The sequence below is a fragment of the Sardina pilchardus genome, chromosome 7 (genome assembly GCF_963854185.1).
Source record: "Sardina pilchardus chromosome 7, fSarPil1.1, whole genome shotgun sequence".
Taxonomy (NCBI): Eukaryota; Metazoa; Chordata; class Actinopteri; order Clupeiformes; family Clupeidae; genus Sardina; species Sardina pilchardus.
The window spans coordinates 4,610,167-4,623,066 of NC_085000.1; the positions used below are offsets into that span (position 1 = coordinate 4,610,167).

The 12,900-nt window shown below is 45.5% G+C and overlaps 1 protein-coding gene and 1 long non-coding RNA gene across 4 annotated transcripts in view; one reads left to right on the forward strand and one right to left on the reverse strand.

Annotated features, from left to right (window-relative positions):
• Window positions 1-12,900, forward strand: part of LOC134087127 (uncharacterized) — a 377,321-nt gene that overhangs the window by 243,210 nt on the left and 121,211 nt on the right. The gene's annotated exons all lie outside the window — the stretch shown is intronic.
• On the reverse strand, window positions 1,397-12,852 carry kif3b (kinesin family member 3B). Of its 2 annotated transcripts, none has more exons than XM_062540372.1 (9): window positions 12,218-12,852; window positions 8,905-10,426; window positions 8,440-8,541; window positions 7,753-7,875; window positions 7,125-7,243; window positions 5,791-5,907; window positions 4,761-4,866; window positions 2,643-2,923; window positions 1,397-1,906 (listed from the first exon to the last, which is right to left on the reverse strand). In XM_062540372.1, the coding sequence occupies exons 2-9, from the start codon at window positions 10,315-10,317 to the stop codon at window positions 1,798-1,800; spliced, it is 2,370 nt and encodes a 789-aa protein (XP_062396356.1). In that variant the 5' UTR covers window positions 10,318-10,426; window positions 12,218-12,852; the 3' UTR covers window positions 1,397-1,797. The 2 variants fall into 2 exon arrangements, with proteins under 2 accessions (XP_062396356.1, XP_062396357.1); XM_062540373.1 differs by lacking the exon at window positions 12,218-12,852 and adding an exon at window positions 11,772-12,209.

Genomic DNA, 12,900 nt, shown 5'->3' on the forward strand with positions numbered 1-12,900 from the left:
TTTATACACATTTAAATAATACAAATCAAAAAATAAACAACTGAATCTATTAAAAAAAAAGAAAAGACAAAGCGTATCTACAACTGTTGGTACATAAAAGGGATGAAGGTGATATTGCAATAACTTAGCCTCTTTAATGACCTCTAAGATTGCTTTAGTCTTTTAATCTCTCTCTTTTCGTTACAAAAACAATTCTGCATTAATTCCTCTATAGACAGCTCTTTACACAGACACTTATACTGCAAGCTAGGTTTGTGAAATAGGATGGGGCACGAGATCCCTACAGCAGCAGTAACAGCAAGCAGTGGCACGACCCTGGGCGTTCCGTGTACAGGACTGTGGGGTTGTGGAGGGTGTGGAGGGGACAGCAGTCGGAGATTTTTTAACAAGGGCAAACGGGCTGCACTGATCCCAGGAGGTCCACTATCTAACCTGGAGTAGTGGTAGTGGTAACGAGGGTGGTGATTATCCATTATTAGACTTGCCCTCTCCGAAGGTTTCCAGCAAGTATTCATTAATTAAGCTAAGCTATCATACATCTTCAAAACATCCAACCTTCTCCCAACTACAAACAATTTGGAGTTCCCTCTTTCCATCCAAGGGACACTTAAGGGCCCAAGAGAGAACCACTCTCTTTGTGTGTAATCTTTTCTTCCTACAATGTTAAAAAGTTGTGGGGACTCTAAGGCACCTTGGAACCCTGATGTTTTTGGTTGGCATTGACCTTTGTTCACATTTCGTCCAACTTGGCTCGTATCTTTTCTTTTTCTGCTCAGGCAGACAGAGAGCGCAGGCGCTGCTCACACATCAGCCTGGCCGCTGGTCGCTAAAACGTAAGCAGGTCTTGCTCGGATTAAGAGGAAAGCCTGTTTTAAAGCGTGCATCTCCTCTGAACTCACTGCTCAGTTTTCCATACCGGCGCTAAAATTTGTAAACCTAAAATTGGAAGTTGTAAAACAGAAGCTCACAAACATTAAAGCACACCCCTTGATGTGTGCGTACACGGTGACAGCACCATGTTTGACACGTGACGCCATGTTGCCAAAAACCAGCTGCCCATACACATCAGTCGTAACAAAGAGTCAATTACAGCGCACAGATAGAAACATACACTCAAATACACAAACAAATTTATACATACACACACTTACACACATACATACATTCATACATTCATACATACATACATACATACATAACGACAAGACATGACAGAAGAGACCTATATGTTCAAGTAAGGGCCACACATATGCCAGCATGTCTTCAGTTTCTTTAGAGTTCAGCAAAATAACAGCAAGACTTCTGAAGAATCCATGTAGCAGAGAGGGAAGAGTAAGGCCTCCTTACTAATTGTGCCACATATCACTGTCTCACAGTGATGACATCACGCCCCCCCCCCCCCCCCCCCCACACACACTCTTCATGGGAAGGGTGGTTTCTGCAAGGTTCAGTTTGCTAGTGTTTTTGCTCTTGGTTAATTGCATTGTTAGTAGGAGGATGTTGTGAACACCTGATAGTGTAGAACTCAGGGAGGTCTGGGAGAAAATGTATCGTTGGTCACACAATGACAGTCATTAGCATCATGTCAGGCTCCAGAAATGTAGTTGGTCAACAGAAGGGTCTTGGAAGGGTTGGAGGTTGGGATTGCTTGGGATATTGGAGGGAAAGAGAGAGGGGGGGGGGGGGGGGGTGTTGGTAGAACTGTAGAATCATTCCTTATAGTCCAGTATCCAATGTCAAGCCAGGGGAAAGGTTTAGGAGGGATGGCAGGGAGGGGGTGGTCCACAGGGGTGGTGGTCACTTTGGCACGAGCCCGCGGGACTGTGGGTAGAGGGGGCTGAGACCCGTGGCGGAGGGGCTGTGTGCAGATGTGGGGGTGCTCACTTTCTTGCCGGTTTTCGGACGGCTAGAGGAGAGGCAGACACAAAAAAAAAAAGGTCACGCAAGACAGGTACAAAGTGGCAGACACACACACACAGAGGGATACATGCGTTCTTGGATTTCATGCATTTTCCCTCGAGAGCGCCGCTCTCTTACTCAGCTGGAGGGGATAGCTGCACAAGTCGCCTCTCTACTTACACCCATCCAGTCTTTTTATAGCTCGAGGCTCGTGCAGGAGAGGAGTTTAAAAAGAGCCTGCTCTCGAGGTAAGGAAGCTTGCACGCGCACATGCATGTCTAATTAAGTGCACAGGAGGGCTGCTCTCCGTTAATCCCCCCTTTTTTCCCTCATCCCGCTCTCCTGATCCCTTCCACCTTTACTTACAATCTCCCACGCTCCCTCCCTCCCTCCCCCTTCTCTGCAATGTATCAATGGAGAGTCAACTTTTTTTGCTAGCATGCAGCTTAGTAGTGCAGTATACTTCAAATGAAGCTATGTATACTTAAAATGAATTACCATCAGTCCTACATTATTTTTCCTTCTGAATAAATACTGAATATAAATAACATCTCTCCGTACATCTATTTATCCCACTCACACATACTCGGTCTCCCCTTCTCCTGATACCCTTCCTTGAATTTCCCCTTATGGATCAATAAAGTATCTATCTATCTATCTTCTCCTTCAATGCTCTCACTGTTCATTTCTTGTCCCACCCAACCCACCCCTCCCGTTGTCCTCTCCCCCCCCGTCTCCCTCACCCTGATTTGGGCTTCTTGGCGGAGCCTCCTGCCGTGCCGACGGAGCCGGGGCTGATGGCGCCGAGGCTGCCGGCGCTGCTGCTGGCGCTGAGGCCGCCGTAGAGGCCGCGGAGGCCGAGGCTGCCGGCGCTGTACAGCGCGGCGGCGTCGACCTGGATCTCGTCTTCGTCGCGTAGCGCGTCTTCCAGCGCTGCCGCCACCTTGGGCGCAATGACGGGCTCTTCGTACTCCTTGGTGGTCCGGCCGGGCATGTCCAGCTCCAGCAGCAGGATATTCTCAGCCTGGGCCAGCAGGAGAGAGACAAGAGGGGAGAGGGCTCGTCACTGCGCTACGCTCACGATACGCGGGAGAAGGAGGACAAAGTGTGAGAGACAGAAAGACAGAAAGAAAGAAAGAAAGAAAGAAAGAAAGAAAGAGAAACCGACACAGAGAGCGAGGGAGAAAGGATTCCAGAAGAAAAAGAGTGAAATAAAGAACAACAAAAAGAGAGATAATGAAAGACAACAAGGGCGGAAAAGTGAAAGGTAACGCACAAGAGAGTGTGTGAGAGAGAGAGAACAGGGGTAGTGGTAGGAGGAATGGAAGTTGAAAATAGGTTGACAGGGAAGGACAGAAAGAAAGAACAAAAGAGACAGCATGCATGGAATCAAAATGATGGAGCAAACAAGGACAAAAATAGCCAACACGGTAAGGAATATGAGGGCCGATAGGAGAGAAACGAGAAGGGTGATGACCAACAAGAGAGGGGGGCACCACAGGCAACAGACAATCCACCTTATTCATGAAACTCTACTTCCGTTTGGTTTTACTCTTTCATCGATTCTGTTTACATAATAAGTTCTCAGCAGGCTGAATCTTAGTCTCAGCAGGCTAACTAGAATATTTGTAAACTTGTATTTATTTCAAAATGTTGATAATTCTGCATTCAATATGGATATTCTATAGTAGTATATGACTGTCAGGGGAAACATTTTTTTTTTGTTTTACGTGGCTTAGGATGCGTCAGGCGCTATACCATCACTTTAAAATCAATACAGCGCAGCTTCGGCTGGATATGGAAAACAGGATTTCTTAACACTGAAGTGTCATGGCGATGCCCCTAGTTGTCTCACACATATCGTGGATAATGCAGGCTGGGAGCTGATGAGAACATCAGAACATGAGGTGGAATGACAGAAGAAAGAGCAGCCTCTGAGGAGAACATCATATATCTAATGGGAACAGGATTGATGACATACAGGTGGTCTGTACAAGGAAAGGGGTGTAGAATATATTTGTTTTCCACAACTGAAATGTCCTCCCTGCACTACTCTGCTGAGTACAAACAGATATCATGTGTACACAATACATGGCTTCAAGTCTGTTCATGATCTCCTTCACTGATTTAGTCGATATGTTCAGATATCTTCGTGGTGGCTGTGGTGGAGGCTAAATAGTTTATGCACCTTCTATTTTTCTGAAACAGTGTTAATGCACCACTAAATATCATTTAAACACCTCTTAAGAGAGTTTACACACCAAACGCAACTTTAACAATCAATAGTCTGCAGTTGTTACCAGCGCAACACAAAGTTATCCAAAACCGCACTGCATTATCCACATTTATAATATGTGCACTGTGACCAATCACTGCGTCACATCTTGCGGCAGAGCGCAACAGAGCTCAATGGGCTTGCTAGGCAGCTATCTGAGGTTGATTTCTGCAAAGCCTTTCCTGCAGATGCCAGCAACACATTTCGACCACAAAGTGAGTGTGAAGAAAGTACATAAGTGCCTAAGCTCAAATTCATTAAAAAACACTAAATAACAGAAGGATAGACTTACAGACATTTATACACTCATGAACTTTAACTGTGTGAATTCAATGACTTCCATAGTATTGTTTAACAATTATTTCCAGCTTGACCTAAGTCCCATGGAATGCACAGTGATCCAGATCAACACTCCAGGAAACATGATGTCTATCAGAGCAAATGGAGAGAGACTTCTATTGTGTATTGTGTAAGTATGCAGAGATCCCTGTGACAGGTGACTCATCACTTTGATAGATGAGGGTAGAGTATTTCCTCAAGTGTGTGCACTGTAGTATATGTGGGGAAGTGTATTCCTAGGGCCTACCCGGTATCTAACATCTGGCTGCATCATCATGGCCAGACGAGCATGTTGACTCAGCGGCCGCCGGTAACCCACCGCAGACACAGGCCTCGTCATCATCTTCTGGTCACTGAGAGAGAGGGCAGAGGAAGGAGGTGGGAGAGGGAGAGAGAGAGAGAGCACGCACACGTGTCAGATATCTCTAGAGAGTATCACTATGAATAACGCAGAATTCATATTACCTCCTTGGGACATGGCCAGTACACATCAAATTTACAGTGGTCCCCTAAGGACTGAAAAAAGTATGTGGGCAAAAAATAGTTCAAACTTTCTTGGAGTTTCAGCTTCACTGAAAGGGCTACCGTTACATAAAGTGCTGTGTGTAAAGGGAACCTCAAAATAAAATCACTTTCAACTCCTAAACAAGAGAGAATAAGCTGACACTGCCTCTAAAAATATTTTGTGACTTGCAGTGCACTTTCTTGTAAGCTAACCATTATCCATCAACTTACAACTCTATTTTTACTTCAACGTTTTCCTGTTACCTATGATGCCTCATGCCTATGTCTCGTCTTCTATTAAAATGACTTGCAATACTTGGAGCTACTGAACATTCTGTATGATGGACACATTCATTAAATAGTTACAATTCATCTTCTGAACATGAAAATTCAGGGTGAAAAAGTGAAAATCATTTCTAGTCACGAGCGAGATAGAGTGTGTGTGTGTGTGTGTGTGTGTGTGCGCCTGTGTGTGTGTAGGTGTGCGTGTGTGCGTGCGTGCGTGTGTGTAGTGCACACTCTCCTTCAGTCCTGTTATGCCCCCAGTTTTACCAGAAACAATTCTTGGTTATGTCACCATATTAAAAAGACAGTTTCTCGGTCTCCACATATATGCAGGCTGCAGTCACACTGGGACATCTAATACAAGGTGACTGCTGTGTCACTTCATGGAACTGGTCTTATCATTATTATTACTTTAGAGTTCAAATTAGAAACTACGCAATGAATGTGAACGAGTTTTGTTGGCAGCAGCAACTGTACTGTTGACATACTTCTCTATTCGAGTGATGGGCCGAAGTTTCCAGCAGTCATCCTCCTCGTCAAAGAAAGCCCTGTTCTCGATTTTGGTCTTCTCCTCTAATGGGATGAAGTTCTCCATAATCAGAGTCCTGCAGGATCACAAAGAACAACATGGTCACATAATGACCACTAACAATATGACTTGTCAGAGCAGTCTCCATTTGTTGACTAGTTACTGTGTTAGCTTATCCAAAATTGCACACACATAGACAGACAACATGAATTTTCAGAGAATGGAATGAAGATGGAGAATTGTGTGGACACACATGGGGGGTGGGGGGGGAGGGATGTGCTCTCTGTCTGTGAAACTTAATCAGGTCAGGAAGCTTTCAATGTCTTTCCTAAGATATTCAGAGAGCAGCACTGTGCATCCTGCTGTTAAATCAAAAACCAATTACAACCGTCAATCCCGGATGGAAACATGAGTTCAGCAATTAAGCTAACACATACTAGCACCACAGAGCACATTGATTTTATTTTCCTGGAAGCCTTTTAGGATAATGAGGCATTGGTATATGGAGGGAGAAATATGGCTGACCATGAGGGAACAGGCTCAGACATTAGAGCCTGATGAACAGTAACAGTAACAACAACAATAACAACTACTACTATTTGTTTTTGTAAGCGCTTTTCAAGACACCCAAAGCGCTTCATAGTGAAGGAGGAACTGCTAACAGTGAATCGCTAACCACCCACCTGGGTGACGCACAGCAGCCATTATACGGCAGAAAGTTCACTACACACCAGCTTGAGATGGCGAGTGAGGGAATATATGGATGAGGCAATTACACTAGGGGATAATTAATAGAGGACCAGGTTGTACGAGCCAGATTGGGTTAACAGTTATGGTTGTATGATTTAGCAGACGCTAGTCTAAAAACTTTCAAATAAAAACAATACAATAGTTACAAAATGTGGATAAAACTATATTGAGGAAAATAACAATACCAAACAATAATGTTAATGCAATATCAATGATCAATAGCCTAATGAAAATAAACAAATACCATAATAATATACAACCGTAACTCATAAGAACCGCTTAATTAAGTGTATGCTGCACAGATTCTTTAGACCCTTCTCAAAAGACCTAAAACTATCACAGGAACGGAGAGCACTGGGCAACTCAATCCACCAATGAAGAACCACTAAGGAAAAGAGTCTTGAATTTGACCTAGCGGATGATATAATTGCAGTAGAATAGAAAGACCTTCGATTAAGGTCGACACTTAAGAGAACTTTGAGGACCCCATTTACAACTGCATGAAATAATGGGGCATTTTTATCCAGACGAGGAGGTCCTTACTTGAGCTTGAGTTCTCTGGTGAGCTCGTTCTGGGTCTGCTCCAGGTCCTGCCTCTCTTTAATGTGCGAGTCCTGGATATCCTGGATCTCCGACTTGACTGCCTGCAGCTTGGCAAAGAGCTGAAGAGCAGGGAGAGGAGAAAAAAACAAAGAGAGGGGAGGAGGAGAGGAAAATAGAAAAGGTCATTTGAGTGAGTTGTAGCAACGAGGAAGAGAAGAAAATAAGGGAAGCGATGACTACAGGGGAGAGGGGGAGAGGGTGAGAGGGAGAGAGAGAGGGAGAGAAAGAGAGAGAGAGAGAAAGAGAGAAGGAGAACTACACAAATACACCCTAGAAGAAAGACATTACTCATGCCTAGTCATGTATGAACAACAGATCAACACTGAAGCACCAAGCTCCACTGAAACCTCCCCACAGACAACATTACTAGTATTACATTCTAATAATCTAGTCACTACCACCACTAAGAAACATGCAAGAAATCACAATACACCATTTATTTCCCACTTCACAGCAGAGCCAACCACCAACACTACAGCTCTGTCTTCACCTCGTGCCTGATCTTCACTCATGACACTGTTACCGGGGTTACACTTCTAAAGAGTTCTGCGCGCGCACGTGCACTTGCCTTTTTCAGCTTCTTGGTCTTGATGTCCACTTCCTGCTGGAGAGAGCTGTAGGTCTCCTTCAGCTCTAGCGTCTCCTCGTCTTGGCACTCCACCTGCTGCTGCATTTCACGCTCCCTCCGTTTCTACGCACACACACGCACACACACACACACACACACACACACACACACAATTTTACGATGAATGTAAACACAGTGGTCACCTGGAATTCTCTGATGTCACAAAATGGTAGGACAATATTTGGCTTTGTTTTGGTAGGCTTTGGTAGGACACAATTCGGTCATTTGTTGATGCAATAAGGGGATAATAAATCTCTTTTCGGGCTTAACGGCTTTCAAAGCTGCTCGTTATTCTCCATAGAGTAAAATTACCTTTTTTCTTCCGCTATTTAGAGTAGCCTTTAAGAAAATTGTCATCCTTTTACTCACAGGTTGCCTCAACCTTATAAAATAAGATTGAAATTATTTTTGCCAGAACGTTACCTTGATTGTATCATCTGGCTGCACAGCTACAGTAAATACTCTGTTAAAGTTAACTTTACTCTTTTAAACTTAAACAACTTTGCTTTACTCTCACCAAAATGGATGTGATGGTGACAAGGTTTACAAGTTGCGAGAACCGGCTGGCTGCACTAGTAAACGTATTTTGACAAAGAAAGCTGTTGGACCCATGACGTCACACCATACCTGTTCCGCTATCTCCTTTCGTTTCAGTTCTAGAATCTTTTGCTGCTCATTGGTGTGGTCAACAATGTTCTTGCCTCCAACTAGTAGTTTACTCTCCATGGCCTGAATGAGAAAAGATGAGAAAATGAAAGGTTAAAGGGTGAAGTCAGATAAGCAAAACTCTATTCAGCATAGATCCACACAATAAGAAAATGCCACAAAAAATGCAGTGTCCCACTTTTAAATGCTACTTTGGTGCTTCTAGCCATGTTTCCTCTTTTAGACAGTCCCAGGAAGACAGCTGGCCTGGTTCCAGAAGTGCAGATAATATAAATGGCACAGGGCCCCTCATATATCTAGATCTTGTCAAGTCGGTGCTAACAAATAGGGGACCTTCACAGCCAATGAAGTAAGTATGAGTAAGAATATGCTGCAAGGCCAATATACCTCAGCTAGCAAAGTGACCGAGGGAAGCCTCTCGTTTACCTTGATTTTGGCAGCTAACAACTCGCTGGCCTCCTTCTCTCTGTGCAAGTCGTCCATCTTCCTCTCCTTCTCCTTGAGAAGCCGTAGTTTCTCCTCCGCCACCAGGCTGTGGTCCTCCAGAATGGCCATCTTCTCCTTCTCTAGCTTCTCCTGCTGGACGTTCCAGTAGTCAGTCTTGTCCCCCTCGGCGGCCACGGTGTCCTCCTCTTCCTCGTCCTCATCGTCGTCCTCCTCTCCGTCGTCTGTGCCGTCATCGCCGGCCTCGCCCCTCCGGCGTCTGCGCTTCCTGCGCCGCCGGCCCGACTTCTTCTCCAGCTGCGCCTTGAGCCGGGCGATCTCCTCCTGGAACTCGCGCAGCAGCGCGTCCTTGGGGTCCTCGTTGATGCGCGGCTTGTTCTTGATGTTCTTGGCGCGGTTGGAGTAGCGCAGCGTGGTCAGCGTCTCCTCCACGTTGTAGGAGGCCGGCCCGATGTTGGCCACCATGACGGTGCGCGCGTTCCCGCCCAGCGAGTCCTGCAGCAGCCGCGTGAGCTTGGAGTCGCGGTACGGGATGTGCGTGCTCCTGCCGTCCACCAGCGCCGAGATGACGTTGCCCAGCGCGGAGAGCGAGAGGTTGATCTTGGTGGCCTCCTTCAGCCGCTCGCCCTGGGCGCCGGTCTTGGTCTGCCGCTCGCTGCCCGCCAGGTCCACCAGATTGAGCTTGCCCACGCGGATGTGGTTCTCGCCGTCCACGCCCGTCTCGCTGCACTCGATGGTGATGACGAAGATGGCGTGCGAGCGCGAGCTGTGCTCGTTCATGTTGGTGGAACCCACCGAGCGGTTCTGGTTGCCCACGTTCATCACGTGCTCGATCTCGCGCACGCTTTTGGTGACGAAGGACGAGAGGTCCTTGACGTAGACGCCCGTGTCGGGGCGCTCCTTCAGCTCCAGCCTCCGGGACTGGTCCTTGGACAGCAGGTCACGGATCTCCTCCTGGTAGATCTCCAGGTAGGACGCGCGCACCAGGTACTGCTGGTTCTGCGAGCGCGAGATGTGCGTAAAGATGTGCTCGAACGAGTTGGGGATGACGCCTCTCCTCTCGGGGTCGTTGCGGACACCCTCCATGGTGTAAGTCTTACCGGTACCGGTCTGGCCATAGGCGAAGATAGTACCATTGAAACCCAGCAGCACCGAGTCCACCAGTGGCCGGAAGGTCTCGTCGTAGAGGTCCACCTGCTTGGAATTCCAGTCGTAGACTGAGTCAAAGGTGAAAACCTTTGGGGGGGAACTTCCTCTGGGATTCCTGACGGCGACTTGGCCAAGTTTCACGTCGAGCGACACCACCCTCTCGTAGTTTGCCGCTCGCTCCTTCTCGTTCATGGGCCGACAGCGGACCACCACCTTCACCGACTCGGCACTCTTGCTTCTGGACATGATGACCGTGATTCAGACGCCAAAGCAAAGGTCTGCCGGCTTGCAGCTGTTTTGTGCTTCAAGTATGTTGCGATTGTTTTCACAGTGATAGTACTGCCAGCATCTGTGCCTGTAAAAAAAAAAAGTTGATTAATGAATGGAATTAGAGGATAAATCAAAACTAGAGTATGTGCTAATAACAGAGTACTTGTAATGCATTTCCAAAAGACCTTGCTCCTGACATCACTGTGGGAAACCTTAATGTGCATTGTATTGTAATCCTTATATGGTCTTAAAATCTTCCAGTGAATAGGGTCAAGGGAGGGAAAAAAGACACTGATCCTCCAGCACTGTTACAGACGGACAACATTAATGTTGATAGCCTGGGGGAGTGTCTGCAGACCCAGATAGCCTTTGATTTCAGATAAATAAGGTTTCAGAGGACAGTCCACTGTCTTCAGCTAAAATGTACAGGAATGACAACACTGAGAACAGGTCAACTGTATCAGCAAAAAGGCTGATGCAATTATGAATGCAGACATTGCTTGCCATATGTTTCAAGGTTTACTTTCAACAAGCCTCATAGCCTATATCAAACTAGCCTTGTCAAAATCACGGGTTAGGCTAATCAGCGCCAACTGTGAGATAAGATGCCCTGCATAAGCTTATCTCAAATCGGATCAGGATTTTTTACAGGTGTTACTGACATAGGACAATTTGTAAATGACGTCAAACGCTTTTGCTCAGTTCACAACGTGTGTGAATGTTGGCACTTCACATGTCAACTAAAATCTATAGCTTAAGTAATCATCTTCATAATGACTCCGGTAATAATAAAAGAAGCTCTAAACATGAGATTGCCAGGAAAACATCAAGGTCCCAACCCACAGCACTCTAGATGGGCAGCATCACAGGTGATTGACCGTGACTGTGATCGACTACGATTCCGGCGATAAGATCCTCAACACAAATCAGGGACTGATCAGTACTTCCATAATAATGTCCGAGCACAACATCACTCTAACGTTAACATGCATAGCAAGACACAGTAGCTGCTAGCAGGTAAACTACGATACATGGCAGAATGTAGATCGCGACTGACTAACATAACAAGCTGTCAATAAAAACAACCTCCAAGGCAAAAACAACTAGCTGCTACAGTGCCAACAACAATATTGACCAGTTAGCTGATTGTCATACTATACATTAAGCAACAAGCAAAGCTGATCAACGTTAAACTGCATGTTAAAAATTACGTTCAAATAACTAACCTTAACATCACTGATAAGCTAATGTTGCCAAGCGACAACTAGCAGCTAGCTAATTATTCCCTGTGCAACATGACTTTACGGTTTCGTTGCTATGTTGTAAAACCAGGTCACGTTAGCTGGCTAATCACTGCAACACAACTATGATAAACGCGATTGTTTACTCTGTCCGTTACAGATTTTGATATGTTAAAGTGGATGGCTTACCGGTGGTGTCGTTGCTGTCTCAAATAAACCAGGTTCTTTGCTATCTCGCGCGTAATCATTCACGATAATATATCGCATAGGTGGGGATGGCTATCACGTTAACGTTAGCGTTGTGCTAAAGTAAGTCGTCTAGATAATTTACTAATACCTCTCTGGGCTACATTATTGACATTATTAACCTCTACATTATTCGAAACCGTAGAGAGGATAACTTAACAACAATAGTAGTTACACTCAGACATTAAATAGATGATAGTGCGTTTTATGTTAGCTTTCTAGCTAGCGTTGAAGTGGATCAAAAGACACAGGGAAGTCGAGCCAGGGGCCTAGCAACGGCAAAACAATTTATCCCAGTGCACGTAAACGTCCTATCGCTGAGTTAGCTAGCGACCAGACCAGACAGATGTATGCTTATTTATCGCAACAGTATAGAAAAGGCAGCTTACGAAAGCAGGGGAGGTAGACGTCGACATGACAACAAGAAGCAGGTCCGACAAGCAGCCAGCAGCCCCGCGATTAAGAGAAAGCTGCCTACAATCCAGCGACCCCAGTCAGTCAGCCATTATCGCTTCCCCTCTGGTAGGCTATCTGACACGCATGACTCTGTCCCGGATGAGGAGAGCTGTGGCGAAGAGTACAGAAAACCCAATGACTTGGTCCCCTTAACGCCCCCCACACACAAATAATTGAATTCCTACAGGTCAGGTAATATGAACATGTAGTGTTATAAGACGGGGACAGTGTTACATGTGTAATCAGGCATTAATGTCAACAGTAAAGAATGGATAACAAAAAAGTTGGCTATGATCAGAGAGGTTCTTTTCTATGATGTCTATGCCTGGCTTAGATGATACAGGTCTACGTTGAATGACTGGCTGCACCTTTCTTTATAAAAATACTGTACGACTTTTTGTTAGGCTAGGCCTATTTATTTTTTTAAAAAAATCCCATCATCATGAAGAGATTTCTTTGGTCCATTTTTGATGTAGGCCTATCAAAACATAAGATGGTGATGATGACAGTAGAGGGTTTTTTTAAGTAGGCCTAACATAATTCCTTTTCAAATAAGCTCAACACAATTTAGGGGGGAATGTCACTCCCATGTTGCTGTGAGAGTAACACATGAAAC

What these genes read in the sequence shown, in the direction of transcription:
- kif3b (XM_062540372.1), bottom strand. Translation starts at nt 10,317, where the DNA reads ATGTCCAGAAGCAAGAGTGCCGAGTCGGTGAAGGTGGTGGTCCGCTGT. An exon ending in TGTTAGCTGCCAAAATCAAG is followed by an intron (nt 8,542 to 8,904) that starts GTAAACGAGAGG and finishes TTTCTCATTCAG; the next exon opens with GCCATGGAGAGTAAACTACT. An exon ending in GAAAGGAGATAGCGGAACAG is followed by an intron (nt 7,876 to 8,439) that starts GTATGGTGTGAC and finishes GTGTGTGCGTAG; the next exon opens with AAACGGAGGGAGCGTGAAAT.